The sequence below is a fragment of the Callithrix jacchus genome, chromosome 5 (genome assembly GCF_049354715.1).
Source record: "Callithrix jacchus isolate 240 chromosome 5, calJac240_pri, whole genome shotgun sequence".
Classification (NCBI taxonomy): domain Eukaryota; kingdom Metazoa; phylum Chordata; class Mammalia; order Primates; family Cebidae; genus Callithrix; species Callithrix jacchus.
This window is the reverse complement of record NC_133506.1, coordinates 64,891,992-64,917,080: the sequence shown is the minus strand read 5'-3', so window position 1 is coordinate 64,917,080 and position 25,089 is coordinate 64,891,992. Positions and strand designations below refer to the sequence as shown.

Sequence of the window (25,089 nt, the reverse complement as noted above, 5' to 3'; positions counted from 1 at the left end):
AAAAGAAAGAAAGAAAGAAAGACGTAGATCTGTAAGTACTAGCATGAAAAGTCATAAAACATAAATGAATAAAATGAATTGCAGAAACTTACAGAAAATATGCTGACATTTGTACAAAAATAATGCAAGGCCTGGAAGAAAGAAACATACCCATAAATCACAGTCACTTCTGGAAAGGAAAAAGTAGATGTGACTTAATCTGTAGTGTTTGAATGTTTTCTTAAAATGAAAATTAATAATATATTCCTTTGTATTTAAAAATCACTAAAACTTAAAAAGAAATGACAAAGTGTCATGGTACAAGGGAGTATAAGGAAACTACAGCCCAGAGAAAGAGACCTTGTTCAAGTTCACTCATTCACACTGTTCTAGAACACGTAGAAAACGGTGATCCACATGTTTAATAAATCCATTTATTCATGTATCCAAAAACCATGTCAGATTGCTAAATTATGATCTGACTCTACCACCTGCTATCTGTGTAATCTTGGGCAGATTGCCTAAATTCCTCAGCCTGTTTACTTACCTGTTAAAACTGGGAGAATATCAGCTCTGTGCTTACATTGAAGTGTGTGGCAAGGAATAAATGTGATAGTCCATGCAAAACTCTTACCAAGTGCCTGTTGTTTATTAAGGGCTCAAGAGACATTAGTAGTTATTGATCTGAGAGTTGCTGGGAATTTAGATGATTATAACAATTTGTTGCTTCAAGAATCGCAGGGTTATGGGAGGGAATAATTTTTTTAATTGCATTTTAGGTTTTGGGGTACGTGAAGAACATGCAAGATAATTGCATAGGTACACACGTGGCAGTATGATTTGCTGCCTTAATCCCCATCACCTGTATCTGGCATTTCTCCCCATGCTATCTCTCCCCAACTCCCCACCCCCCACTGTCCCTCCCCTATTTCCCCCCCAACAGACCCCGGTGTGTGATGCTACCCTCCCTGTGTCCATGTGCTCCCTGTGTCCATGTGTTCTCATTGTTCAACACCCACCTATGAGTGAGAACATGCAGTGTTTGATTTTCTGTTCTTCTGTCAGTTTGTTGAGAATGATGGTTTCCAGGTTCATCCATGTCCCTACAAAGGACACGAACTCATCGTTTTTGATGGCTGCATAGTTTTCCATGGTGCATATGTGCTACATTTTCCTTGTCCAGTCTATCATTGATGGGCATTTGCGTTGGTTCCAGGTCTTTGCTTTTGTAAACAGTGCCACAATGAACATTTGTGTGCATGTGTCCTTATAGTAGAATGATTTATAATCCTTTGGATATATACCCAGTAATGGGATTGCTGGGTCAAATGGAATTTCTATTTCTAGGTCCTTGAGGAATCGCCACACTGTCTTCCACAATGATTGAACTAATTTACACTCCCACCAACAGTTAAAAATGTTCCTATTTCTCCACATCCTCTCCAGCATCTGTTGTCTCCAGATTTTTTAATGATTGCCATTCTAACTGTCATGAGATGGTATCTCAATGTAGTTTTGATTTGCATTTCTCTAATGGAAATAATTTTTTTAATTAAAAAAAAAAAAGGCCAGGTACAGTGGCCCACACCTGTAATCCGTGCACTTTGGGAGGCCGAGGTAGGAGATCACTTGAGGCCAGGAGTTTAAGACCAGCCTGGCCAACATGGTGAAACCCTGTCTCTACTAAAAATACAAAAATAAGCCAGGTGTGGTGGTGCATGCCTGTAATTCTATCTACTCAGGAGGCTGAGGCAGGAGGATCACTTGACCCTGGGAGGTAGAGGTTGTAGTGAGCTGAAATTGTGCCACTGCATTCCTGCCTGGGTGACAGAGTGAGACTGTGTCTCAAACAAAAAGAAAAAAAAAAATCTCACAATGTAGTGTGCTTAGTAGCGATATTGCCAGCAACATTAGCAGGCTGTTATGGGAATATAAAATTGCAGTGATAAAGAAGGAAAGTCTAGGTAATATAATACTCCAAGATGCCTCTAACTATAATCCTATCCAGACAGCTATGGTGGAGGGGATCTGAAAATGTTTTTTTAATACCTTACCTAGGTATAGAAGCCAGTTTTTAAAAAGAAGTGAAATGGTCAGGTTTTTGCCTCAGAAGGCATTTCCCACCATTCATGGGACCAACACAGCCTAAAATGTTATTTTCTAAATTTGTCTATTTTTTTTTAATTTTTGTTTTCAAATTTAAAAGAATTTAAAACACTCATGGGGCCAGGCGTGGTGGCTCATACCTGTAATCCCAGCACTTGGGAGGCCAAGGCAGGTGGATCACCTGAGGTCACGAGTTCAAGACCAGCCTGGCCAATGTGATGAAATCCCATCTCTACTAAAAATAAAAAAAAATTAGCCAGGCATGGTGGTGGGTGCCTGTAATCCCAGCTACTTGGGAGGCTGAGGCAGGAGAATTGCTTGAACTCAGGAGGTGGAGGTTGCAGTGAGCTCAGATCATGCCATTGCACTCCAGCCTGGGCAACAGAGCAAGACTGTCTCAAAAAATAATAAAAATAAAATAAAATAACTTACGGAATTATGCTTCCTAGATTGTCAAGTAATAATCCTAGACCAATCCTCCCTCATATATAACAACTATGAACTCTGGATACAATGCAAACACAAATATCTAAAGGCTTTGGAGAATGAACCAAAGCAGGCAGACCTAGGAGTGTCCAGACACGTGGAAGAAGGGACCTTTCCGATGGGAGTAACTCGAGGTCAACGGTTTATGGACTGAGGACAGGTTATACTTGGAATCCAGACAGGAAGCCTGAAACTCTGATAGAAAACCCACAGTGTTTCTGGACTGAAGAAGCAGAAGACAGAGTACACAGCAACAAAAGACACTGAAAAGTGAGAAGAGAGTCAGAGACAGAAAGCCCCAGAATCTATGCATAACTACATCCGAGGGTCTAGTTGACCACCAAACCACTCCTGTGGGGCAAATTCCAAGCAGCCAAACTAGAACAAAAAGAAGTGAGCAGAGATGTAAGCTACCAGTCAAGAAACCACTACATACCATGAATTGCCTGGTAAAATGGAAATATTAACTGTCTTTGGAGGTATATAACAAAATTCATACTTTAAACAACATAACGGTAATAATGTCCAGGATATGATTCAAAATTATTTGACAGATGAAGAAACAGGAAAATTTGCCCCCTTTTAAGAAATAAAAGAGCAGCTGGGCACAGTGGTTCATGGCTATAATCCCAGCATTTTGAGAGGCCGAAGCGGGAGGATCACGAGGTCAAGAGATCGAGACCATCCTGGCCAACATGGTGAAACTTCATCTCTACTGAAAATACAAAAATATTAGCTGGGCGTGGTGGCATGCACCTGTGGTTCCAGCTACTCAGGAGGCTGAGGCAGAAGAATCACTTGAACCCAGGAGGTGGAGACTGCAGTGAGCCAAGATTGCGCCACTGCACTCCAGCCGGGTGACAGAGCAAGTCTCCATCTCAAAAAAAAAAAAATAAATAAACAGCAAAGATGATCAACCATAAGATATGTCAGATATTCAAATTAGTATATAAGGATTTCAAAGCAGCTATGGTAACTGTGCACAGTGAGGTAAAGGAAAGTATGTCTACAATGAATAAAAGGATGGAAAATAGCAATGAAGGCCAGGTGCGGTGGTTCACACCTATAATCCCAGCACTTTGGGAGACTGAGGCAGCTGGATCATTTGAGGCCAGGAGTTCAAGACCAGCCTAGGTAATATAGGCTCTACAAAAAAAAAAAAACAAATAAATTCCAGCCTGGGCAACATGATGAAACTCTGTCTCTACAAAAAAAAAAAATGAGCTGGGTGTGGTGGCACACACCTGTAATCCCGGCTACTTGGGTGGCTGAGGGCGGGGAGGGTCACTTGAGCCCCAGAGTTGGAGGCTGTAGTGAGCCATGATCACACCACTGCATTCCAGCCTGGGCAACAGAGCCAGACCCTGTCTCTAAAAAAAATCAAAAAGAAAATAGCAGTGAAATAAAACTATACAGAAGAACCAAATAGAAATCCTGTAACTGAAATATCAATATTTTCTATAAAAAGGTCACCAAATGGGCTTAAAGGCAGAATGGAAATGACATAAGAACAAAGAAAAAAATAGTTGTAAGAAAAAAAGAACATCTCAGAAACCTGTAGGGCAATATCAAAGGCCGAGCACATGTGTAACTCGAGTCCTGGAGGGAAAGGGGGAAGAATGAGATAGAAAAATATATTTGAAGAGATACTGGCAGAAATTTTCCCCAGTTTGTTGAAAGATACAGATTTACATATTTAAAAATCCCACTGAATTCCAAGTAGGATCAATGTGAACAAAATGTATATAAGCCTATCATAGTTTGACTGCTGAAAACAAATAGTAAAGAGCAAATTCTTGGCCGGGCGTGGTGGTGTGCACCTGTAGTCCCAGCTACTGGGGAGACTGAGGCAGGAGAATTGCTTGGACCCAGGAGACGGAGGTTGCAGTGATCTGAGATCACACCACTGCACTCCAGCCTAGCGACAGAGTGAGACTTGGTCTAAAAAAAAAAGAGCAAATTCTGACAGAAGCCAGAGGAAAGTAAGACATTATTTAAAGGGAACATGACTTTTTTCTTATTATTATAGTTTTCAAAATGGAGTCTCCGTCTATCACCCAGGCTGGTGTGCAATGGCACAATCTCGGCTCACAGCAACCTCCACCTCCCAGGATCAAGCAATTCTCTTGCCTCAGCCCCTGGAGTAGCTGGGACTACAGATGCCCACCACCATGTCCTGCTAATTTTTTTGTATTTTTAGTAGAGACAGGGTTTCACTATGATAGCCAGGATGGTCTCGATCTTCTGACCTGGTGATCCTCCCACCTCAGCCTCCCAAAGTGCTGGGATTACAGGCCTGAGCCACTGCACCCGGCCTTTTTTTTTTTTTTTTTTTTTTTTGAGATGGAGTTTCACTCTCGTGGCCCAGGCTGGAGTGCAATGGCCCTAGCTTGGCTCACTGCCACCTCTGCCTCCCAGGTTCAAGTGATTCTCTTGCCTCAGCCTCCTGAGTAGCTGGGATTACAGGCATGCATCACCATGCCCGGCTAATTTTTTGCATTTTTAGTAGAGACAGGGTTTCTCCATGTTGGTCAAGCTGGTCTCGAACTCCTGACCTCAGGTGATGCACCCACCTCACCCTTGCAAAGTGCTGGGATTACAGACGTGAGCCATCGCGCCCAGCCAACTTTTTTATCAAGGGCCACACTGTGAAGGGATGTGTGAGGATGACCCTAAGAGCACAGCTTGAACTGGACCCTAAAATGCCCCAGGCACAGTGCCACCTACAGCTTCAGGACCATCTTTATGTCCACCTGGGAGCCCTCCTTCCTGTCTCACCGTGACCACCTGCAGGAGTGTCTCTTAGCCACAGTCCTCCTCTGTGACTGCGAACCTACAGAAATTGTAAGCTATAGATTTTGGAGAAATTTGTTCTCTAAAATCATGGACTGTCAGAAACTTTGCTGTTTGAAACCATGTTAGTGAGACTGGAACGTTCTTGGACACAAAGAAGCAGCCTCAATTTCCAGCCCAAGTGCAGAGCTTCAGAAACAGGATTTTTTTTTTTTTTTTTTTCAGAAAGGCACTTTTAAAGCATAACATCCTACATTTATTTTAACTTCGTAGTTTCCAAGGGAATAGGAGCCTGGGTCGGCTTCTGATGTTAACCCCTTTACAGCTTTACATGTAGTCCTGTGAGCTTCGTGCCTACAACAACGCTGCTTCATTTTATTGTACCTGACCTCTGTCCTCCTCCAGATCCTGTCAGAACCCTGCCTCTACCTTTGTTTGAGGAGGACACCAGGTTCCTCTGTTAAGTGATCTCCCTTGCTGCAAGGAGGCTAAGAAATCCATTGTTTTGAGACTGCCGGTTTGTCCGTTAGGTTTTATTACAGTCCTGGAAATGGTACATTTATTGCCTAACAAATATACAGGAATGGATTTTTTACATCCACAGAATAGAGAACAAAGACGAAAATTGCTCCTCTGTGCGTCACAAAACTTTATATCATGTATTCTAAAAATTTAAAACCCAAAAATGTTCCTTTATGAGTAGCTCAGATTATAGGTTGGTGCCACCATGCCAGACTAATTTTTATATTTTTAGCAGAGACAGGGTTTCACCATGTTGGTCAGGTTGGTCTCTACCTCCTGACCTCATGATCCACCCACCCCGGCCTCCCAAATTGCTGAGATTGCAGGCATGAGCCACCGTGCCCAGGCCACAAATGTCTTAGTAAATGATTTATTTTGCATAATTCATTCAAATTGCCAAAGCAGAGATTTCCATATATGATCCTGGGTAATATTTTGCTCTAAGAAGAGGGAAATAAGAGTAGAGAAGAAAAATACCATTACCACCCATGTGCATGTCTCTTTTCAGATCCCCCACCACCCCACCCCCTACCCCCACACCCCCACCATCACCCCCCAACCCCCACCTGCCCACCTTCCCCACTCCCCCCACCACCGGTAGATGGAGTTTTGCTTTTGTGGCCAAAGCTGGAGTGCAATGGTGTGATCTCGGCTCACTGCCACCTCCACCTCCTGGGTTCAAGCGGTTCTCCTGCCTCAGCCTTCTGAGTAGCAGGGATTACAAGCGTGAGCCACTGTTCGTGGCCACTTTGTAGGTTTTAAAGGGCTTTTCCACATATGATTTCATGTGACCCTTGTCATAATTCTGTGAGGTGTGTGCTTTCATCCCATTCTTACAGACAAGTAAACAGAGCCTTTGGGAACTCAAATCACCTCCCCAAGGTCACAGTGGATGCAGGTATCAGAGGGTGTCATCCCCACAGAAGGCAGGAGACCACGTCCTGAAGACGGTAGAATGTGGCTTTGGTTACAGTCGTTGTCTCAGTCTCATTCATCTTCATCATTTGGTTGTTTTGCTCCATATCATCTTCACTTAATGAGACAACCTTGCATATTCCCTTGATTCACTCAGGCCCTAGACATGGATGAAGGCCTGTTGAAATAGTTTGGCTATTAGAATTCTCCTCTGTATAAAAGAAAGAACAGAAGACATCATTTCCAAAATAGCTAGGAATACATGCCTCTAAGGGGGCAAAGTAAAGCATCCGCCTGTAATCCCAGTACTTTGGGAGGTGGGCAGATCACTCAAGGTCAGGAGTTTGAGACTAGCCTGGCCAACATGCCAAAACCCCGTCTCTACTAAAAATACAAAAATTAGCCAGGCATGGTGGTATACGTCTGTAATCCCAGCTATTCTGGAGGCTGAGGCATGAGAATCGTTTGAACCCAGGAAGCAGAGGTTGCAGTGAGCCAAGATGGCACCACTGCACCTAAGTCTGGGTGACAGAGCAAGACTTAGTCTCAAACAAATAAGCAAAGCATAGGTCAGGACCAGGCTGCCTAGGTTCTGATTCTGTCTAAAGTACTTACAGACATGTGACTTCAAGCAACTTACTCAGTTTCCTCATTTGTATCATGGGGTAACGACCGTATCCATCTCATGGGGCTGTTGTAAAGATTAAATGAGTTATAAAGAGTAAAGAATTTAGGGTAGGCTGGGTGTGGTAGCTCATCCCTGTAATCCCAGCACTTTGGGAGGCTGAGGCCAATAGATCACTTGGCCCAGGAATTCCAGACCAGCCTGAGCAAGATGGTGAAACCCATCTCTACAAAAATAAAAATTAAAAAATGAGTCAGGCATGGTGGCATGCAGCTGTAGTCTCAGCTACTTTGGAGGATGAGGCCGGAGAATAGCTTAAGCCTGGGAGGTGGAGGTGGCAGTGAGTGTGAGCTGAGATCATACCACTGTACTGCAGCCTGGGCCACAGAGCCTCAAAAACAAACAAAACCAGAACTTCTTAACGTAGGTCATCTTAACGTAGGTCACACAATTGACCCAATCATACGCACTACCTGATGTGGAAGTCTAGGGACGCAAACAGACTGGGAGGGACCATACAGACACGAGCAGCCTCCTTACCATCACAACAGCACGGACTGAGCGAGCACTGTGTGCCAGGCATCATGTCGGGCATGTGAGATGAGGCATTCCACGGGGTGGGGGTCATTCACTCCACTTTACAGATGAGAAGGTCTGGGCCAGGCAAATCAGACAATCTGCCCAAGCTCATACAATGTCACAGCCCCAACGCCAGTTCTTCCCAGCTGCCTGCTGCTCCGTTCACACAGTGGGCCAGAGATGGGTGCTTTCTCTGATTTTCATACTTCCTGTTAATGTCATAATTGACTAATAACATAAACTGCCTATGGAAGGTAACCCCAGCAGCCTCAGGCAAGACAGGGAGGGGAGCTAAGTAGCTGCCTCCCAACCCAGGAGTAGGGAAAGCATCTGTCAAGGCCAAACTCAGCCAACTTCATACTTCCCTGGGCTCTAGCACCGGAGTTGTCCATCCTGGGGGCTTTGGATGGGACAAGAAGTCAGATATTCAGAAACTTCCAGCCCCTCCTACCAGGCAGCATGGAACCAGGCAACATGCCACTCCTTGATGTTTCCAAGACGCCAGTGGCCTCAGATGTGCCACCAGGGTAAGGAGGCAGCTCTTCCTCTTTTCTGCCAGGGAAGCACAAAGTAAAGCCCTACAATGGATGCCTTGCTCTCTGGCATCAGGATGCCTGAGGTCCAGGCATGACGGCAGCTGAACAGATGCACGCCACATCGTGAGTTTCCAGGGTCTACTAAGCCCGGTGGGCAGCTTTGTGGTGCAGGGGAGAGAGGAGGGGAAGGCCTGGACACCAGTTTCAGGCCAGACAACTCAGCTGATCTCCAGAATGGTGATGGAACACTTGGCTTTCATTTCTATCCTCCAGACGTGCCTTTTGGGTCACAGATTCTTCCTGTTCACATGATAAAGGGGCTCGGTTTTCCATTTTCCCTTGGTTGCAATCCCTCTGCTGCACCCAGAGGGCACCCCAGCAGATTAAGGAGCTGGCAGGGTAGTGAGCAGAGCTAGCCACAGGGTTGAAGGGGCTCGCAGAGCATGCGGGAGGCTCTCCCTGCAGGTTTCCATGTTGCCCACCAGCGAATCCCAGCCCACCTTGAAATAGATCCAGCACCCTCACTGCCGCCATGCTGGGCCAAGTCACCTTTCTCTCTTACCTAGATGATTGCTCTTGCCTATCTCTTCTTCACTTCAGCCAGGTCCTGTCCCCTCCCTGCTCAGAACCCTGCAATGTCTCCTACCTCACTTAGCATCAAAGCAAAGTCCTTAAAGCAACCCAAATATCCATCAACAAAAAGGATCAACAAAATGTGGTATATCCATAAAAGAGAATATCATTCTGCCATAAGAAGGAATGAATGATGCCTGCTTAGACATGGATGAACCTTGAAAATGTTATGCTGAGTGAAAGAAGCCAGACAGAAGGCCACACGTTATGCAATTCCACGTATATGATATATCCAGAATAGGAAGCAGATCAGTCATTGCTAGGGATTGGGGGAGGAGCAAAGAGGCAGTCACTGCTTAAGAGGAACAGGATCTCCTTTTGGGGTGATGAAAGTGTCCGGATAGAGGTAGTGGCTGCATAACATTATGGATGCACTTAATGTCACTGAATTGTCAAAATGCTTAATTTTATAGTCTGTGAATTTCACCTCAATGAAAAAAAAATTTTTTTTGAGACGGAGTTTCGCTCTTGTTACCCAGGCTGGAGTGCAATGGCGCGATCTTGGCTCACCACAACCTCCACCTCCTGGGTTCAGGCAGTTCTCCTGCCTCAGCCTCCTGAGGAGCTGGGATTACAGGCATGCAGCACCACGCCCAGCTAATTTTTTGTATTTTTAGTACAGACGGGGTTTCACCATGTTGACCAGGATGCTCTCGATCTCTTGACCTTGTGATCCACCTGCCTCAGCCTCCCAAAGTGCTGGGATTACAGGCATGAGCCACCGCGCCCAGCAAAAAAAATGTTAAGTATTGCATTAAAATTATAAAAAGTGGGGCCAGGCACAGTGGCTCACACCTATAATCCCAGCACTTTGGAAGTGCCAAGGCGGGCAGATCATAAGGTCAGGAGTTGAAGACCAGCCTAACCAACATGGTGAAAACCTGTCTCTACTAAAGATACAAAAAATTAGCCAGGCGCATGCCTGTAATTCCAGCTACTCAGGAGGCTGAGGCAGGATAATCGATTGAACCCAGGAGGTAGAGGTTGCAGTGAGCCAAGATCAAGCCATTGCATTCCAGCCTGGGTAACAGGGTGAGACTCCATCTCAAAAAAAAATTATAAAAAGTGGTTAAAATCATAAAAATGTTATGTTTTGCATATTTTGCCACACACGACACACACTCCCCAGGTCCTTACAACCAGCCATTCTTCCATGGCCATCTCCTCCGCCGTCCCCTTTTTGGTCCACTCCAGCCACACACCCCACTCCTTCCAGCTCCTCCAAAACACCAGGAATGTTCCTGCCCCAGGACCTTTGCACCTGCTGCCTGTGGCCTGGAAGGCTCTTCTCCGCATGCAGCATGCTTCCTTGCCAAGTCGCTCAAAGGTCCCTTTCTCAGTGAGCTCTTCCTAACCATCCTATTAAACCTGCACCATCTCCTCATTCAGCTTCTGAAGGGCAGGGAAAGTACCATCCAGTCCCTTAAAGGATATCCACTTAAAAGGAACACATGATAATTGTGCTCAAATCTTCACTGGCCAGAACTTAGTCACGTGGCAACATCCAGCCACAAGAGACAGTGAAAGTTACCTGAATTGGTTTTTTTTTTTAGATGAGCTTTTGCTCTGTTGCCCAGGTTGTAGTGCCGTGGTGCAATCATGGCTCACTGCAGCCTCAATCTCCAGGGCTCAAGTCATCCTCCCACCTCAGCCTCCCATGTAGCTGGGACTATAGGTGTGCACTACCATGCCCGTCTAATTTTTCAAATTCTTTGTAGAGATGGGGTCTTGCTATTTTGCCCAGGCCAGTGTCAAATTTCTGGGCTCAAGCAATCCTCCCACCTCGGCCTGCTAGAGTGCTGGGATTACAGGTGTGAGACACCACACCCAGCCTCATTTTCATCTGTGAGCCACAGTACTTTGTGGCACCCTAGGACCAAGACTCTTTAGGACTGAGACTTTTGCCTTGCTCTTATAAGGTCTTATCTAAGGGACCTGCATTCCATCCGTGGGGACAAATGTGACTCTGTTTTATTTATTTATTTATTTTTATTTTATTTTGTTAAGACTGAGTCTCGCTGTATTGCCCAGGCTGGAGTGCCGTGGTGCTATCTTGGCTCACTGCAACCTCTGCCTCCCAGATTCAAGTTATTCTTCTGCCTCAGCCTTCTGAGTAGTTGGGACTACTGGCACGTGCCACCATGCCTGGCTAATTTTTGTAATTTTAGTAGATGGGGTTTCATCATGTTGGCCAGGCTGGTCTCAAATTCCTGACCTCATGATCCACCTGCCTCGGCCTCCCAAAGTGCTGGGATTACAGGCATGAGCCACTATGCCCAGCCATCCCTTTTTCATCTATAAGTTTGTATGGGTCTTTTCAACCACCCCATGAAGCAGGCATCAATCCCCACTTCACCCACAAGGGACTGTGGCTCAGAGGCCCAAACTCACACAACTTTATGGCGGCTGAGGATGTGAAACTGGCTTTCAGAGGCCTTGATGAGCCTGCCCCTACACCTCAGCTGGGCCCCCCCACCGTTAGCAATAACAAGGCTAACTGATAATTATTGAGTAGTTACTATGTAACAAGACCTGTTCTATTGTTATACACAGATAGATTGATACATATATACATATACAGTTGACCCTTGAACACTGAGGGGGTGTTAGGGACACCAACCCCACATGCAGTTGAAAAACTGCATATAACTTTGGATTCCCCCAAAGCTTAACTACCAACAGCTTACTGTTAATGATAACATAAATTAATTAACACATTTTTTAATGTTATACATATTCTAACCTGTATTCTTACAATAAAGTAAGCTAGAGAAATTAGAAAACCTGGCTGGGCATGGTGGCACACACCTGTAGTCCCAACTACTTGGGAAGCTGAAGCAAGATAATCGCTTGAGCCCAGGAGGTTGAGGTTGCAGTGAGCTGAGATCCCGCCACTGCACTCCAACCTGGGTGACAGAGTGAGACCCTATCTCAAAAAAAAAAATAATAAAGAAAAAAACAAAAAGAAAAAGAAAATCAGGCCAGGTGCAGCAGCACACACCTGTAATCCCAGTATTTTGGGATGCCAATGCAGGAGGATCACGTCAGTCCACGAGTTCGAAAGCAGCCTGGGCAACATGGTGAATTCCCATCTCTACAAAAAATACAAAAATTAGCCAGGAGTTGTGATACACACCTGTGGTCCTGATACTCAGGAGGCTGAGGTGGGAGGACCACTTGAGGAGCTGAGGTAGGAGGTCAAGGCTGCAGTGAGCCGAGATTGTGCCACTGTACTTCAGCATGGGTGACAGAGCAAGACACTGTCTCAGAAAAAAAAAAGAGAGAGAAAATAAAATCATAAGGAAGAAAACACATATTTAGTGGATCATGGTAAAGGTCTTCATCCTCATCATCTTCATGTTGAGTAGGCTAAGGCAGAAGAGGAGGAGGGGAAGAAAGAGGAGGAGTGAGAGCAGGAGGGGTTGGTCTTAGGAGTGGGAAAGAAGTGGTGGAAGAGATGAAAGGGGAGACAGTAGAGGTAGGCACACTTTTATTTTTTAATCCGTTTATAAATAGACTGGTGCAGTTCAAACCTGTATTGTTCAAGGGTCAGCTGTATGTATAATTTAAGCTGCATAACAACCCAATGAAGTAGTTGAGACTAGCTCTGTCTGATGTGACTCATTAGACTCTTCAACCCAGAACATATATACACTTCAAAAAGTTAAAAGGAAGGCCAGGCGTGGTGGCTTACACTTATAATCCCAGTGCTTTGGGAGGCCAAGGTGGGAGGATTGCTTTAAGGCCAGGAATTCAGCATCAGTCTGGGCAACATAGCAAGACCCTGTCAGCACCAAAAAAAAAAAAAAAAAAAAGCCAGGCATGGTGGTGCACACTTGTAGTCCCACCTACTGGGGAGGCTGTGCCAGGAGGAGCCCTCCACTCAGGAGTTTGAGGCTGCAGTGAGCTATGATAACATCACTGCACTCTAGCGTGGGTGACATAGTGAAAGCCTGTCTCTCAAAATAAAATAAAATATAAACAAAAAGCTTTCAATTTCTAAAAATCTTGCATTCTGAGACAGGCCATGAATATAGAAGCTTCCAGGAAGCCTTGAAATACACCAAAAGCTTGGCATCTTATATAAACCATATCTTGAGATCGATCCAAGATGGCCGACCACTAACAGCTCGGGATTGTAGCTCCCAGTGAAAGCTCAGAGAACGAGACGACGCCACATTTTTAGACGAATTTTCGTCACTCACCGATTAGCCGATTCCCAGTGGAGGAGCCCCACGGGTCGCCAGCGCGACTCTTGTGGCCGCCGCAGCGGTTTTGCCGGTGTCTCGACGCAGCAGCTCTTCACGCAGAGCCAACGGGACCGCTTCCCCTACTGACTGGAGTTTGGAGCTCCGGGAAGTCAGAGCCGCTTGTTGCGGACTCAAGAGGGAAGCCAGACCAGAGATTCCCAGGCAGAAGAGCACCATCAGTCTTATCGCTGCTATTTAGGCCGCCACAGTGGGTTGCTCGGATCCCAGCACTGGGAATCAATAAGTCGGACGTCGACTCAGAAACCTAATTAGAAAGGCAGTTCATCTACAATGAAGGGAAAAAAACAGCCTAAGAAGGCCGAGTATACTCAGAATCAGAACCCATCAGCAACGGAACAAACCCTGATGGAAAAGGACTCATCAGCAACCGAACAAGCCCTGATGGAAAAGGACTCATCAGTAACGGAACAAGCCCTGATGGAAAAGGACTGTGTGCCATTATCTGAAGTAGGCTTTAAAAGGTGGATGATAAGAAACTTCTGGGAGTTAAAGGAACTTGTTCTAACCCAATGTAAAGAAACTAAGAACTTGGAAAAAAAGGTTCGATGAAATGTTGAAAAGAATAGACAATATAGAGAGGAATACAAATGAACTTACGGAGTTGAAAAATACAACACGAGAACTTAGTGAAATATGTACAAGCTTAAGCAGCCGAATGGATCAAGCAGAAGAAAGGGTATCAGAGGTCGAAGACCAACTTAATGAAACAAAACGACAAGACAAGAATAGAGAAAAAAGGATAAAAAAGAATGAGCAAAGTCTCCAAGCAATATGGGACTATGTGAAAAGACCTAATATACGCTTGATTGGTGTACCTGAATGTGACAGAGAGAATGAATTCAATCTGGAAAATACTCTCCAGGACATTATCCAGGAAAATTTTCCTAATTTAGCAAAGCAGGACACTATTCAACCCCAGGCAATACAGAGAACACCACAAAGATATTCCTCAAGAAGACCAACCTCAAGGCACATAATTGTTAGATTCACCAAGACTGAAATGAAGGAGAAAATATTAAGGGCAGCCAGAGAGAAAGATCAAGTTACCCATAAAGGTAAGCCTATTAGGCTTACAGCAGATCTCTCAATGGAAACCCTATAAGCTAGAAGAGAGTGGGGGCCAATATTCAATATACTTAATCAACAGAACTTTCAGCCCAGAATTTCATATCCTGCCAATTTAAGCTTTACATTTGAAGGAAAAATAAAATCTTTTAGGAACAAGCAAGTACTCAGAGATTTTATTACCACCAGGCCTGCTTTACTTCTAAAAGAAGCATTATACACAGAAAGGAACAACCAGTATGACCCTTTCTAAAAATACACCAAAAAGTAAAGAGCAATTTTTATCAACGAAAGGACAAAATAGCCAGTTAATATCAAATGGCAGCAACCCTAAATTTAAATCGACCAAATCTCCCAATCAAAAGATACAGACAAAATCTAACGGTATATCCAAAGATATACATAGACTCAAAATAAAGGGTTGGAAAAAAAAAAAACGTACCAACCAAATGGAGAGCAAAAATAAATAAATAAAAAGCAGGAGTTGCAATTTTCACATTTGACAAAATAGATTTCAAAGCTACAAGGATACAAGGGTAAAAGGATTAATGTAATAATAAGAGATCTTAACACCCAGATACATAAGACCCACAATGAGATTTAGATTCAATGAGACAGAAAATTGATAATGATATCTGGGACTGGAACTAAGATCCAGAACAAATAAATTCAATAGAGCTCTCCATTTTAAACACACAAAATATACATTATCCACAAAATCTAACGATATATCTAAAGATATACAAAGACTCAAAACAAGGGGATGGAAAAAAACTCACCAACCAAATGGAGAGCAAAAATAAATAAATAAAAAGCAGGAGTTGCAATTCTCACACTTAATAAAATAGATTTCAAAGCTACAAGTATGCAAGGGTAAAAGGATTAATGTAACAATAAGAGATCTTAACACCCAGATACATAAGACCCATAATGAGATTTAGATTCAACGAGACAACAAATTGATAACGATATCCAGGACTTGAACTCAGAGCCAGAACAAATAAACACAATAGAGGTCTCCATTTTAAACACATAAAATATGCATTAACCACTTTAAACACTCAAAATATTGATCGGCCATTATTGAAACCCATTTTAGGAATGAAGTAATATTCCTTTTTCCCTCTTTTTCTTTTTTTCCCCTTCTTTTTCTCTTTAAAAAAAATAAAAAATAAAAAAAAAACCATATCTTGTTTTTAATTAATAAAAGACAGAAATTTCTGGTTTTTATCAAAAGACAAGCATCTTCCAATGAGAATTGATGACAGCTATGTAATAATTTGAACAATAAGCACCATCTTCTCTTTTTATCTGTCAGTTGTTAGTTGGTTGTTCTGAGAGCTAGACTCCTTGTTATTAAACTTGTACATTAGACTTTTTTCTTTGGTACTACCATTTCCATTTCCACATTTCAGAAATTGGGACCCAGAGAAGTACAGTAACTGCCTAAGGCTGGGATAGGAGAGGTCAGAAAGAATCTTCGAGCCTCACTGTGTTGCCCAGGCTGGAGGGCAGCTGGGATAGGGAACCAGGCAGCTTGTCCCCCTAAGCCCTGCCCTAACTTGCCCAGCCAGTACTTGACTCGTAAGTACCCGCTTTGCTTAAGTTATTCCCTCCATATCGTTTACTAGCCCTTACTTTTTTTTTTCTAGCTCTGTCCTAGCTATTGAGAATACAGAAGGTTTACTGATTGATTGATTGATTGAGACAGAGTTTCGCTCTTGTTACCCAGGCTGGAGTGCAACGGCGCGATCTTGGCTCACCGCAACCTCCGCCTCCTGGGTTCAGGCAATTCTGCCTCAGCCTCCTGAGTAGCTGGGATTACAGGCACATGCCACCATGTCCAGCTAATTTTTTTGTATTTTTAGTAGAGACGAGGTTTCACCATGTTGACCACGATGGTCTTGATCTCTTGACCTCGTGATCCACCCACCTCGGCCTCCCAAAGTGCTGGGATTACAGGCTTGGGCCACTGCGCCCGGCCCAGAAGGTTTATTTTTAAAATATAGTCACTGCCCACGGGAGTTTAAACTTTTAAATGAGGGCGTCAGACAAGCAAACGAGCAGTGATAATAGGGCATGGAGGAGACATGATAGAGGGATGCAGAGGACTGGGAGCCTGGAGAAAGCCCTCTCTCAGCACTAAAAGTCAGGGAAGGCCGTCTAAAGGCGGGACACTGGAGCAGTCCCGAACATCAAGTGGGACAGCATGGATGACAGAGAGAGATTCTGTCTCAAAAAGAAAGAAAATCGACATGCGGGAGAACAATCCAAGATGGCCGATCGCTAACATCCCGGGATTGCAGCTCTCAGGGAAGGCGCGGAGAACTAGAGGACGCCACACTTTCAGACAAAGTCTGGTCGCTCACGGAGCAGAAGATCCCCCAGTGGTGGAAACACACGGGTCGCCAGCGCGACTCTCGTGGTCGGCGCAGCGGTTCCGCCGGCACCTCGGCGCGGCAGCTCTCGGAGCAGAGTAAACGGGACCGGTTCCCCTTCTGACCGAGGTTTGGAGCCCCGGGAAGGCAGAGTCGCCTACTACGGACACAAGAAGGAAGCCCGACAGGAGAATCCTGGGCAGAAAAGCACCATCAGTTTTAACGCCGCTGCTCTGGTCCTGGGAACTAACAACCTGGACGTCCACTCAAGAGACCTAATCTGAAAGTTGGTAATTTCAAAGACGAGAGGAGGATAAATTTACAATGACGGGAAGAAACCAGCGTAAAAAAGCTGAGAATACTCAAAGTCAGAACGCCTCTCCCTCTAAAGATGATCACAGTTCCACATCAACAATGGAACAAGGCTTGATGGAGAACGAGCGCCTCCTGATGACAGAATCACTCTTCAAGGAATGGATAATAACAAACTTCGGTGAGTTAAAAGACCATGTTGTAGCCCAACGTAAAGAAACTAGGAACTTTGACAAAAGGCTTGATGAAATCCTATTGAGAATAGACAACTTAGAGAGGAGTATGAGTGAATTAATGGAACTGAAGAATACAATACAGGAACTCCGAGAAGTATGCACAGGTTTAAACACTCGAATTGTTCAAGCAGAAGAAGGGATATCAGAGGTCAAAGTCCAACTTAATGAAATAAAACGTGAAGAAAAGATTAGAGAAAAAAGGATAAAAAGGAATGAGCAAAGTCTCCAAGAAATGTGGGACTATGTGAAAAGACCAAATTTACGTTTGATAGGTGTACCTGAATGCAACGGAGAGAATGAATCCAAGCTGGAAAATACCCTTCAGGATATTATTCAGGAAAATTTTCCTAAACTAGCAAAGCAGGTCAACATTCAACCCCAGGTAATACAGAGAACACCACAAAGATATTCCTCAAGAAGAGCAACCCCAAGGCACATAATCGTTAGATTCACCAGGGTTGAAACGAAGGAGAGGATACTAAGGGCAGCCAGAGAGAAAGGTCGGATAACCCACAAAGGCAAGCCTATCAGACTTACAGCAGATCTCTCGGCAGAAACTCTACAGGCCAGAAGAGAGTGGGGGCCGATATTCAACATCCTCAAAGAACAGAACCTTCAGCCCAGAATTTCATATCCAGCCAAACTAAGCTTCACAACTGAAGGAAAAATAAAATCTTTTATGAACAAGCAAGAACTCGGAGATTTTATTACCACCAGGCCTGCTTTACAAGAGCTTCTGAAAGAAGCATTACACACAGAAAGAAACAACCAGTATTAGCCTTTCTAAAAATACACCAAAAAGTAAAGAGCACCAACATAAAGAAGAATTTACACCAACAAATGGATAAAACAGCCAGTCAACATCAAATGGCAGTAACCCTAAATTTAAATTGACTGAATTCCCAATCAAAAGACACAGCCAAAACCCAACGGCATGTTACATCCAGACCTGTTTCACATGCAAGGATACACAAAGACTCAAAACAAAGGGATGGAGAAAGATTTACCAACCAAATGGAGAGCAAAAATAAATAATAAATAAATAAAAAGCAGGAGTTGCAATTCTTGTATCGGATAAAATAGATTTTAAAGCAACAAAGATATAGTGGTAAAAGGATCAATGCAACAACAAGAGCTAACGATCCTAACACCCAGATAGGAGACTTAGATTCAATGAGACAGAAAATTAATAAGGATATCAAGGACTCGAACTCAGATCCAGAACAAGTAAACTTAATAAATATTTATAGAGCTCTCCACTTCAAATACACAAAATATACATTCTTGTCAATACCACATCACACCTACCCATTAGTTTAAATGAAACATTGATTGGCCATTATTAATACCCAATTTTTTTCAAAATAAAGCAATATTTCCATTTACTCTCCCTCTTTCTCTTCCTCTTTCTTCCTCTCCTTTACTTATTATTTTTTTTTCTTTCCTTCTCTCAAAAAAAAAGAAATCAACTTGTAAACCTCTAGATCCAGGTCGGCAATGTCTCTTTCATTGCTTGATTTCCTTTCTTCCCTTCCCTCCCTCCCTCCCTCCCTCCCCGCTTCCTCCCTTCCTTCCTTCCTTCATCCCTTCCTTCCTCCCTACCGTCCTTCTTCCCTTCCTTCCTGCCTTCCTCCCCCCCCCAAAAAAAAAAAAAAAAAAAAAGAGAAAGAAAATCAAGTAGGGGGGCTGGGTGCAGTGATTGATGTCTGTAATCCCAGCTCTTTAGAAGGCTGAGGCAGTCAGATCACTTCAGCTCAGGAGTTCAAGACCAGCCTGGGCAACACGGCGAAAACCCATCTCTACAAAATAAAATTTAAAATACAAAAATTAAAAATTAGCCAGGCATGGTGGCATATGCCCATGGTCCCAGCTACTTGGGAAGCCAAAGGGAGAGGATGACTTGAGCCAAGGAAGCAGTGGTTGCAATGAACCATGATTGTGCCACTGTACTCTAGCCTGGGCAACTGGCTGTCTACAAATAAACAAACAACAAAAAGACGGGTGCGGTGGCTCATGCCTGCAATCTCAGTAGCACGTTGTGAGGCTGAAATGGGAGGATCACTTGAGGCCAGGAGTTCAAGACCAACCTGGTCAACATGGTGAAATCCTGTCTCTACTAAAAATACAAAAATTAGCCAGGTGTGGTGGCGCATGCTTGTAGTCTCAGCTACTTGGGAGGCCGAGGCATGAGAATTGCTTGAACCCAGGAGGCAGGGGTTGCAGTGAACCATGACTGCACCACTGTACTCCAGCCTGGGCAACAGAGCAAGCCTGTCACAAAAAAAAAAAAAAAAAAAAAAGAAAAGAAAGTAGGATGATCTGGATGGGGAAGGAGAGGGCCCCATAATAACTGTTAATCACTTTAAAACTTAGTGCCTTAGCACAGTGACATTTTATTTTACTTTTTCATGGTTTTGGAAGTTGGTTGGTATGGTTCTCCCAGGGTCTCTCATACACTTGCAGGGAGATAGTGGCTGGTACTTGATTCATTTTAAAGGCTTTGCTGAAATGTCTACCAGTTGACACTAGTCGGCTGGAACCTCAGCTGGGGCTGTTAACCGGAACACTCCATGTTACTTCTTCATGTAACCTGGACTTCCTGATAGTACAGCAGCTGGGTTCCAAGAGCAAGTCTGGGGTTAGACTTCCCGGGAACAAGGAAGAAGCTATCTCACCTGGACTTGGAAGTGACATGGCCTCACTTTCACCAGTCATAACTCTTACAGATTGAAGCAGAGACGTTCTACCCAGGACTGTCAACGGCAGCTTGCTAAGTTGACCACGATCTAGAAAGTTACCCGCGATCTAGGGGTGTTTGGCCAGGGCTTGGTTGCAGAACCAGCAGCAAAACTGGTTAGTCGTTAAATGAAGGTGTAGCGCAGCAGCTGTGATCTAGCAATTCCCCTCCTGGGTGCAGACGGAATGTGCCAGGAGGTGCTATTTGCAATAGTCAAAACACGGAAATGACCCAAATCGTTTATCAGTTTGATAGATTGTAGTATAATAATATAATGGCTTGTTAATAAGGCAATGAAAAAGATAATTACAGCTACATGGAATGGCATGGATGAATATCACAGACACAATGTTGCGTGAAAGAAGCCAGATACAAAGCGTACCTCTTCATGAAGTCCGGGAACAGGCGATGGAGGTGCTAGATGTCAGAAGAATGGTTTCCTGGGGTTAGGCATACATAGTGACAGGGAGAAGGGTATGAGAGAGACTTGGTGTGTGGAAATGGAAACCAGCCTAGGAGTGATTATACGGATGTGCACATGTGTAAAACTCGTAAGTTTGTACTCTAAGATTGATACTTTTTTTATTTGAGATGGAGTCTCGCTTCATCGCCCAGGCTGGAGTGTAGTGACACCATCTCGGCTCACTGCTCCTCTGCCTCCCGGGTTCAAGCGATTCTCCTGCCTCAGCCTCATGAGTAACTGGGACTACAGCTGGCTTAGTTTGGCATTTTTTTTAGTAAAGACAGACTTTCACCATGTTGGCCAGGCTGTTCTCAAATTCCTGGCCTCAAGTGATCCATCCTCCTGCCTCAGCCTCCCAAAGTGTTAAGATTACAGGCGTGAGCCACCACGCTGGGCCAGTGCACTTGATCTTCTGCATATTACAATCATATGTATAGTATACCTAAAAAAAAAAAAAAAAAAAAAAAAAAGGATGTAACATTCTTGAGTCTATATTTCCCAAAGTATCAAAAATCAGGCCAGAAGGTTTTAGTGAAATTCTCTACTTTTGTTTTTATCAAATTTCATATTCTAGGAAAGCACTCACTTTCACCTTCAGGCTGAAGTGCAAACTCCTTTGATTAGTAATATGAAGTTAAGGGAGCAGATCTGGGGCAAGACTTCCCGGGCACAAATCACATTTCTGTCTCTTGCTAGCAGTGCGAACCTGAAGGAAGTATTTAACCAGTTTTCCTCATCGGTAAAATGAAATAATCCCAGCCTGGCCAACATGGCAAAACCCCGTCTCTACTAAAAAAAAAAAAAAAAAAAAATAGAAAACTTAGCCGGGCTTGGTGGCGCGTGCCTGTAATCCCAGTTACTCAGGAGGCTGAGACAGGAGAATCGCTTGAACCCAGGGGAGGTTGCAGTGAGCTGAGATCGGGCCACTGCACTCCAGTCTGGGTGACAGAGCAAAAAAAAAAAAAAAAAAAAATCGTATTACCTACCTCTCAGGGTTGTTGAGTGGTTAAATGAGTGCTTATGAAAAGTGCTTAGAGTATTAAGAACAAAAGAAGGCTGTTGTCATCGATGCTCAGTATTATGATTGGTGCACAAGGCTCTTTCTGATCTGTTTCTTCTCAGCCTTCCAGCATCATGAATCACCATTCTCACTCTGGTTTCTACCCATCCACGTGTACCTAACCACGCTGTTTAACTTATTTTCATGTGCTGCTCCCTCTGCCCAAAACACCGTTCCCCCAGGCTGGAGCATCCACCATATAGTTTGAGCACACACTCAGGGCACCAGCAAAGCAGAGGCAACCCCCTAAGAAAAAAAGGGAGTGAGGAAAAAGAATGTATCTCTACGGTATTTGATGGTTGACATCCCCTCCCCACCAATTCCAGAAAAAAAAAAAAAAGCATGGAAGGAGTTATGGGGAAGTTCATACTTACTGGGCTGCGTTGCCCCTATTTTACAGTCTAAAGCTGTTTGCATTTGAATACATTTGGGTGGTGGGAGGAGTGTAATCTCTTCAGTATTTAGGCTCTCACAGGTCTTTGTGGCAAATGGCGTTTTCCAAAACTGCCACAGTGATATTTCCCATCCTACATCCTCTTTCTGCAAGGTATCCTCTTTCTGCAAGCTATCCTCTTTATCAGTATTTCATTAAACGTGGACTTGAAGGAGGCTGAGGTCCACAACACTTCACCTAGAGCAGCCGCCGTGGCAAAACGCGACTAGCCCAGCCTACCAGGGTGCCGGAAGTTGCTGCGGCTCCGCCTTAGAGCGACTCGGCTCTTCCGATCTGCAAGGGTCGCTGGGAAGTGTAGTCTTTTGTTGGGGGCGAAATGACCTCCTGAAAGGCAGGGTCCTTTTACACCAACGTTGATCGAGATCGATATTTACTCCTGCTGCAATGACAAAAAGGAATTGTACACGAAGAAAAAAAGGCAGACATTTAGAGAAGAGGAATTAACGGGCAGGTTCACAGGAGGGCTGCTAGAATCTACCAATCTCACACTCCCTCTTCCTTTTTCTTTTTTTCCCTCTTTTTCTTTTTGGACCTGGCGTCTTTTCGCGCCAAAGCCCTAGAGAACAGAGCCTGATTGGCCCAGCCAGGACCTATGCCCATCCATTGCTGGACCGACGGAGGGATTAACGGACGGCCTCTGGAGCGCACGCGCCGCCTCGAAGGGCGGGAGCCTGCCTGCAAGTCCTTGTCTTCACGCCCTTGTCTCCTGCGACGTGCTTCCTGAAAGACTCCCGAGTCCATTTTAAAGTCGCGGATACCGAACCTGCGGCAAAGCTGCCTAGAAGCCGGAGCTGCCTCCCCAGGGTGGGGCAGAATTTGCACCTCTCCACTGTAAATTTAAGGTGGAAAAAAATAGAAAAGCAAGTAACTTACCACGATCAAAATGCGGTATCTGATTCCCTAACAACTACAAGGAGGACAGTACCTATTCCACACAGAGCCGGAAACCTGGAGAGGAAAGAAAGAATGTCAATGAATTCTAGGCAGCAAGAATTTTTCCGTCCCTCAGGTAAGAGCCCTGCCACCGTCTTCAGTAATACGCGGATTGACATTTTTTAATACCCCAATGTTAACGAAATCGATAATAGCATTGAGCACTGCCCAACCTCAAAATGACTATTATTTTCCAAAGTCGCTTTTTTTTTTTTGACAGAGTTCCGCTCTCTTGCCCAGGCTGGAAGTGCAGTGGTGCGATCTCTGCTCATTGCACCTCCACCTCCCTGGTTTAAGCGATTCTCCTGCCTCAGCCTCCTTAGTGGCTGGGATCACAGACGCCTAACACCACGCCTGGCTTTTTTTTTTTTTTTTTTTTTTTTTTTTTTTTTTTTTTTTGAGACAGTCTTGCTCTGTCGCCCAGGCTGGAGTGCAGTGGCATTATTTCAGCTCACTGCAACCTCCGCCGCCCGGGTTCAAGCGATTCTTCTGCCTCAACCTCCTGAGTAGCTGAGATTACAGGCGCAGCCACGAAGCCCAGCTAATTTTTGTATTTTTAGTAGAGACAGGGTTTCATCATGTTGGTCAGGCTGGTCTCGAAATCCTGATCTCATGATCCACCCGCCTCGGCCTCGCAAAGTGCTAGGATTACAGGTGTGAGCCACTGGGCCCGGCCCAGAGTCACTTTCTGGGTTAAAAAAAGACCCTATAACTTCAAAGATCAGCACCTAAAATCTAAGGTGAAATTATGTATTCATAAACAGATTTATAAATTCATAAATTTATGAATTTATGCTTTAAAGTTCCACGTGTTAACCTTTCTTCAACAAAAGATTATTAATGCTTAATCTGTGCCAAAAAGTCACATTGAATATACATAGAATTTCTGTTCTTTGTAGCAAGATTCAGGGTGGTTTGGATAATTAAGACGAATATAGGAGTAATTGTTCCTCAAGGTTCCATGTGTTTGGAGCTGTAAGAATACTCCACATTCTAAGAATGTGGAAGTTACTTTCAGTCTGAGAAAGGCGGTGCGGTTAGGAAAGGCTTCATGCAGGAGGTAGCATGACAACATCATCACATCCTCAGCATTTCTATATTGCAATCAATAAATGCCTATATGAAAAGCACATGGCACTGTGGCAACAAACTAGATATAGCTCTTGCCCTTTAGGAAAAGGGGAAACATACTCCCCCAAAGATGAGGCATGGTGTGGGCCAAACAATGTGCCTATACTTCCTGCTGAATTACAGTTTTGTTTTGTTTTTTTGAGACCGAGTCTTCCACTGTCACCCAGGCTAGAGTGCAATGGCACTGTCTCAGCTCACTGCAACCTTTGCCTCCTGGGTTCAAGGGATTCTCCTGCCTCAGCCTCCTGAGTAGCTGGCATTACAACCTCTCACCACTGCCCCTAATTTTTGTATTTTTGGTAGAGATGGGGTTTCACCATGTTGGCCAGGCTGGTCTCGAACTCCTGACCTTGTGATCCTCCGACCTCAGCCTCCCAAAGTACTGGGATTACAGGCGTGAGCCACCACGCCCAGCCTACAGTTATCATTTTTAACCTGTGTATATAACCTCACTCATTGGAGTCCTGACAAAATGGTTGCTTGGGGAAAGCTATTTTTTTTTTTTTTGAGATGGAGTTTCACTGTTGTTACCCAGACTAGAGTGCAATGGCACGATCTCGGCTCACCACAACCTCCGCCTTCTGAGTTCAAGCAATTCTCCTGCCTCAGCCTCCCAAGTAGCTGGGACTACAGGCACGCACCACCATGCCCAGCTAATTTTTGTATTTTTAGTAGAGACGGGGTTTCACCTGGTTGACCAGGATGGTCTCGATCTCTTGACTTCCACCCGCCTCGGCCTCCCAAAGTGCTGGGTTATAGACGTGAGCCACTGCACCTGGCCTTGGGGAAAGCTATTTTTGGAAAACTTCAACTATAACTTATGAGGTCTAAAATTGTCACATTTGTCCAGAACATAATCCAGGGAAATTGTCATA

General features: G+C 44.3%; 1 protein-coding gene and 1 long non-coding RNA gene across 49 annotated transcripts in view; one reads left to right on the top strand and one right to left on the bottom strand.

Moving 5' to 3' along the window:
• Positions 1–5,882: 5,882 nt before the first annotated feature.
• On the bottom strand, positions 5,883–23,390 carry LOC103790872 (uncharacterized). 15 transcript variants are annotated; one of them, XR_008481422.2, is made up of 7 exons: positions 22,629–23,390; positions 22,071–22,529; positions 21,623–21,942; positions 21,223–21,342; positions 20,929–21,078; positions 6,760–6,979; positions 5,883–6,326 (listed from the first exon to the last, which is right to left on the bottom strand). It is a non-coding gene; the product is annotated as an uncharacterized LOC103790872 (long non-coding RNA). The 15 variants fall into 15 exon arrangements; XR_013535380.1 differs by lacking the exons at positions 20,929–21,078; positions 21,223–21,342 and adding exons at positions 7,442–7,492; positions 12,311–12,434 and having other exon boundaries at positions 6,760–7,012; XR_013535381.1 differs by lacking the exons at positions 20,929–21,078; positions 21,223–21,342 and adding exons at positions 7,442–7,492; positions 12,311–12,434.
• DHRS7B (dehydrogenase/reductase 7B) overlaps positions 22,804–25,089 on the top strand; it is a 97,626-nt gene continuing 95,340 nt past the window's right edge. For all 34 annotated transcript variants that reach the window (XM_008990947.5, XM_054255576.2, XM_078372381.1 and 31 more), the window contains exon 1: positions 22,804–23,159. Coding sequence is in view for 2 of the 34 variants with exons in the window: in XM_054255573.2 (XP_054111548.1) it covers positions 23,117–23,159 (43 nt within the window). In the remaining 32 variants the exon portion in view is untranslated. The remainder of the gene's footprint in view (positions 23,160–25,089) is intronic.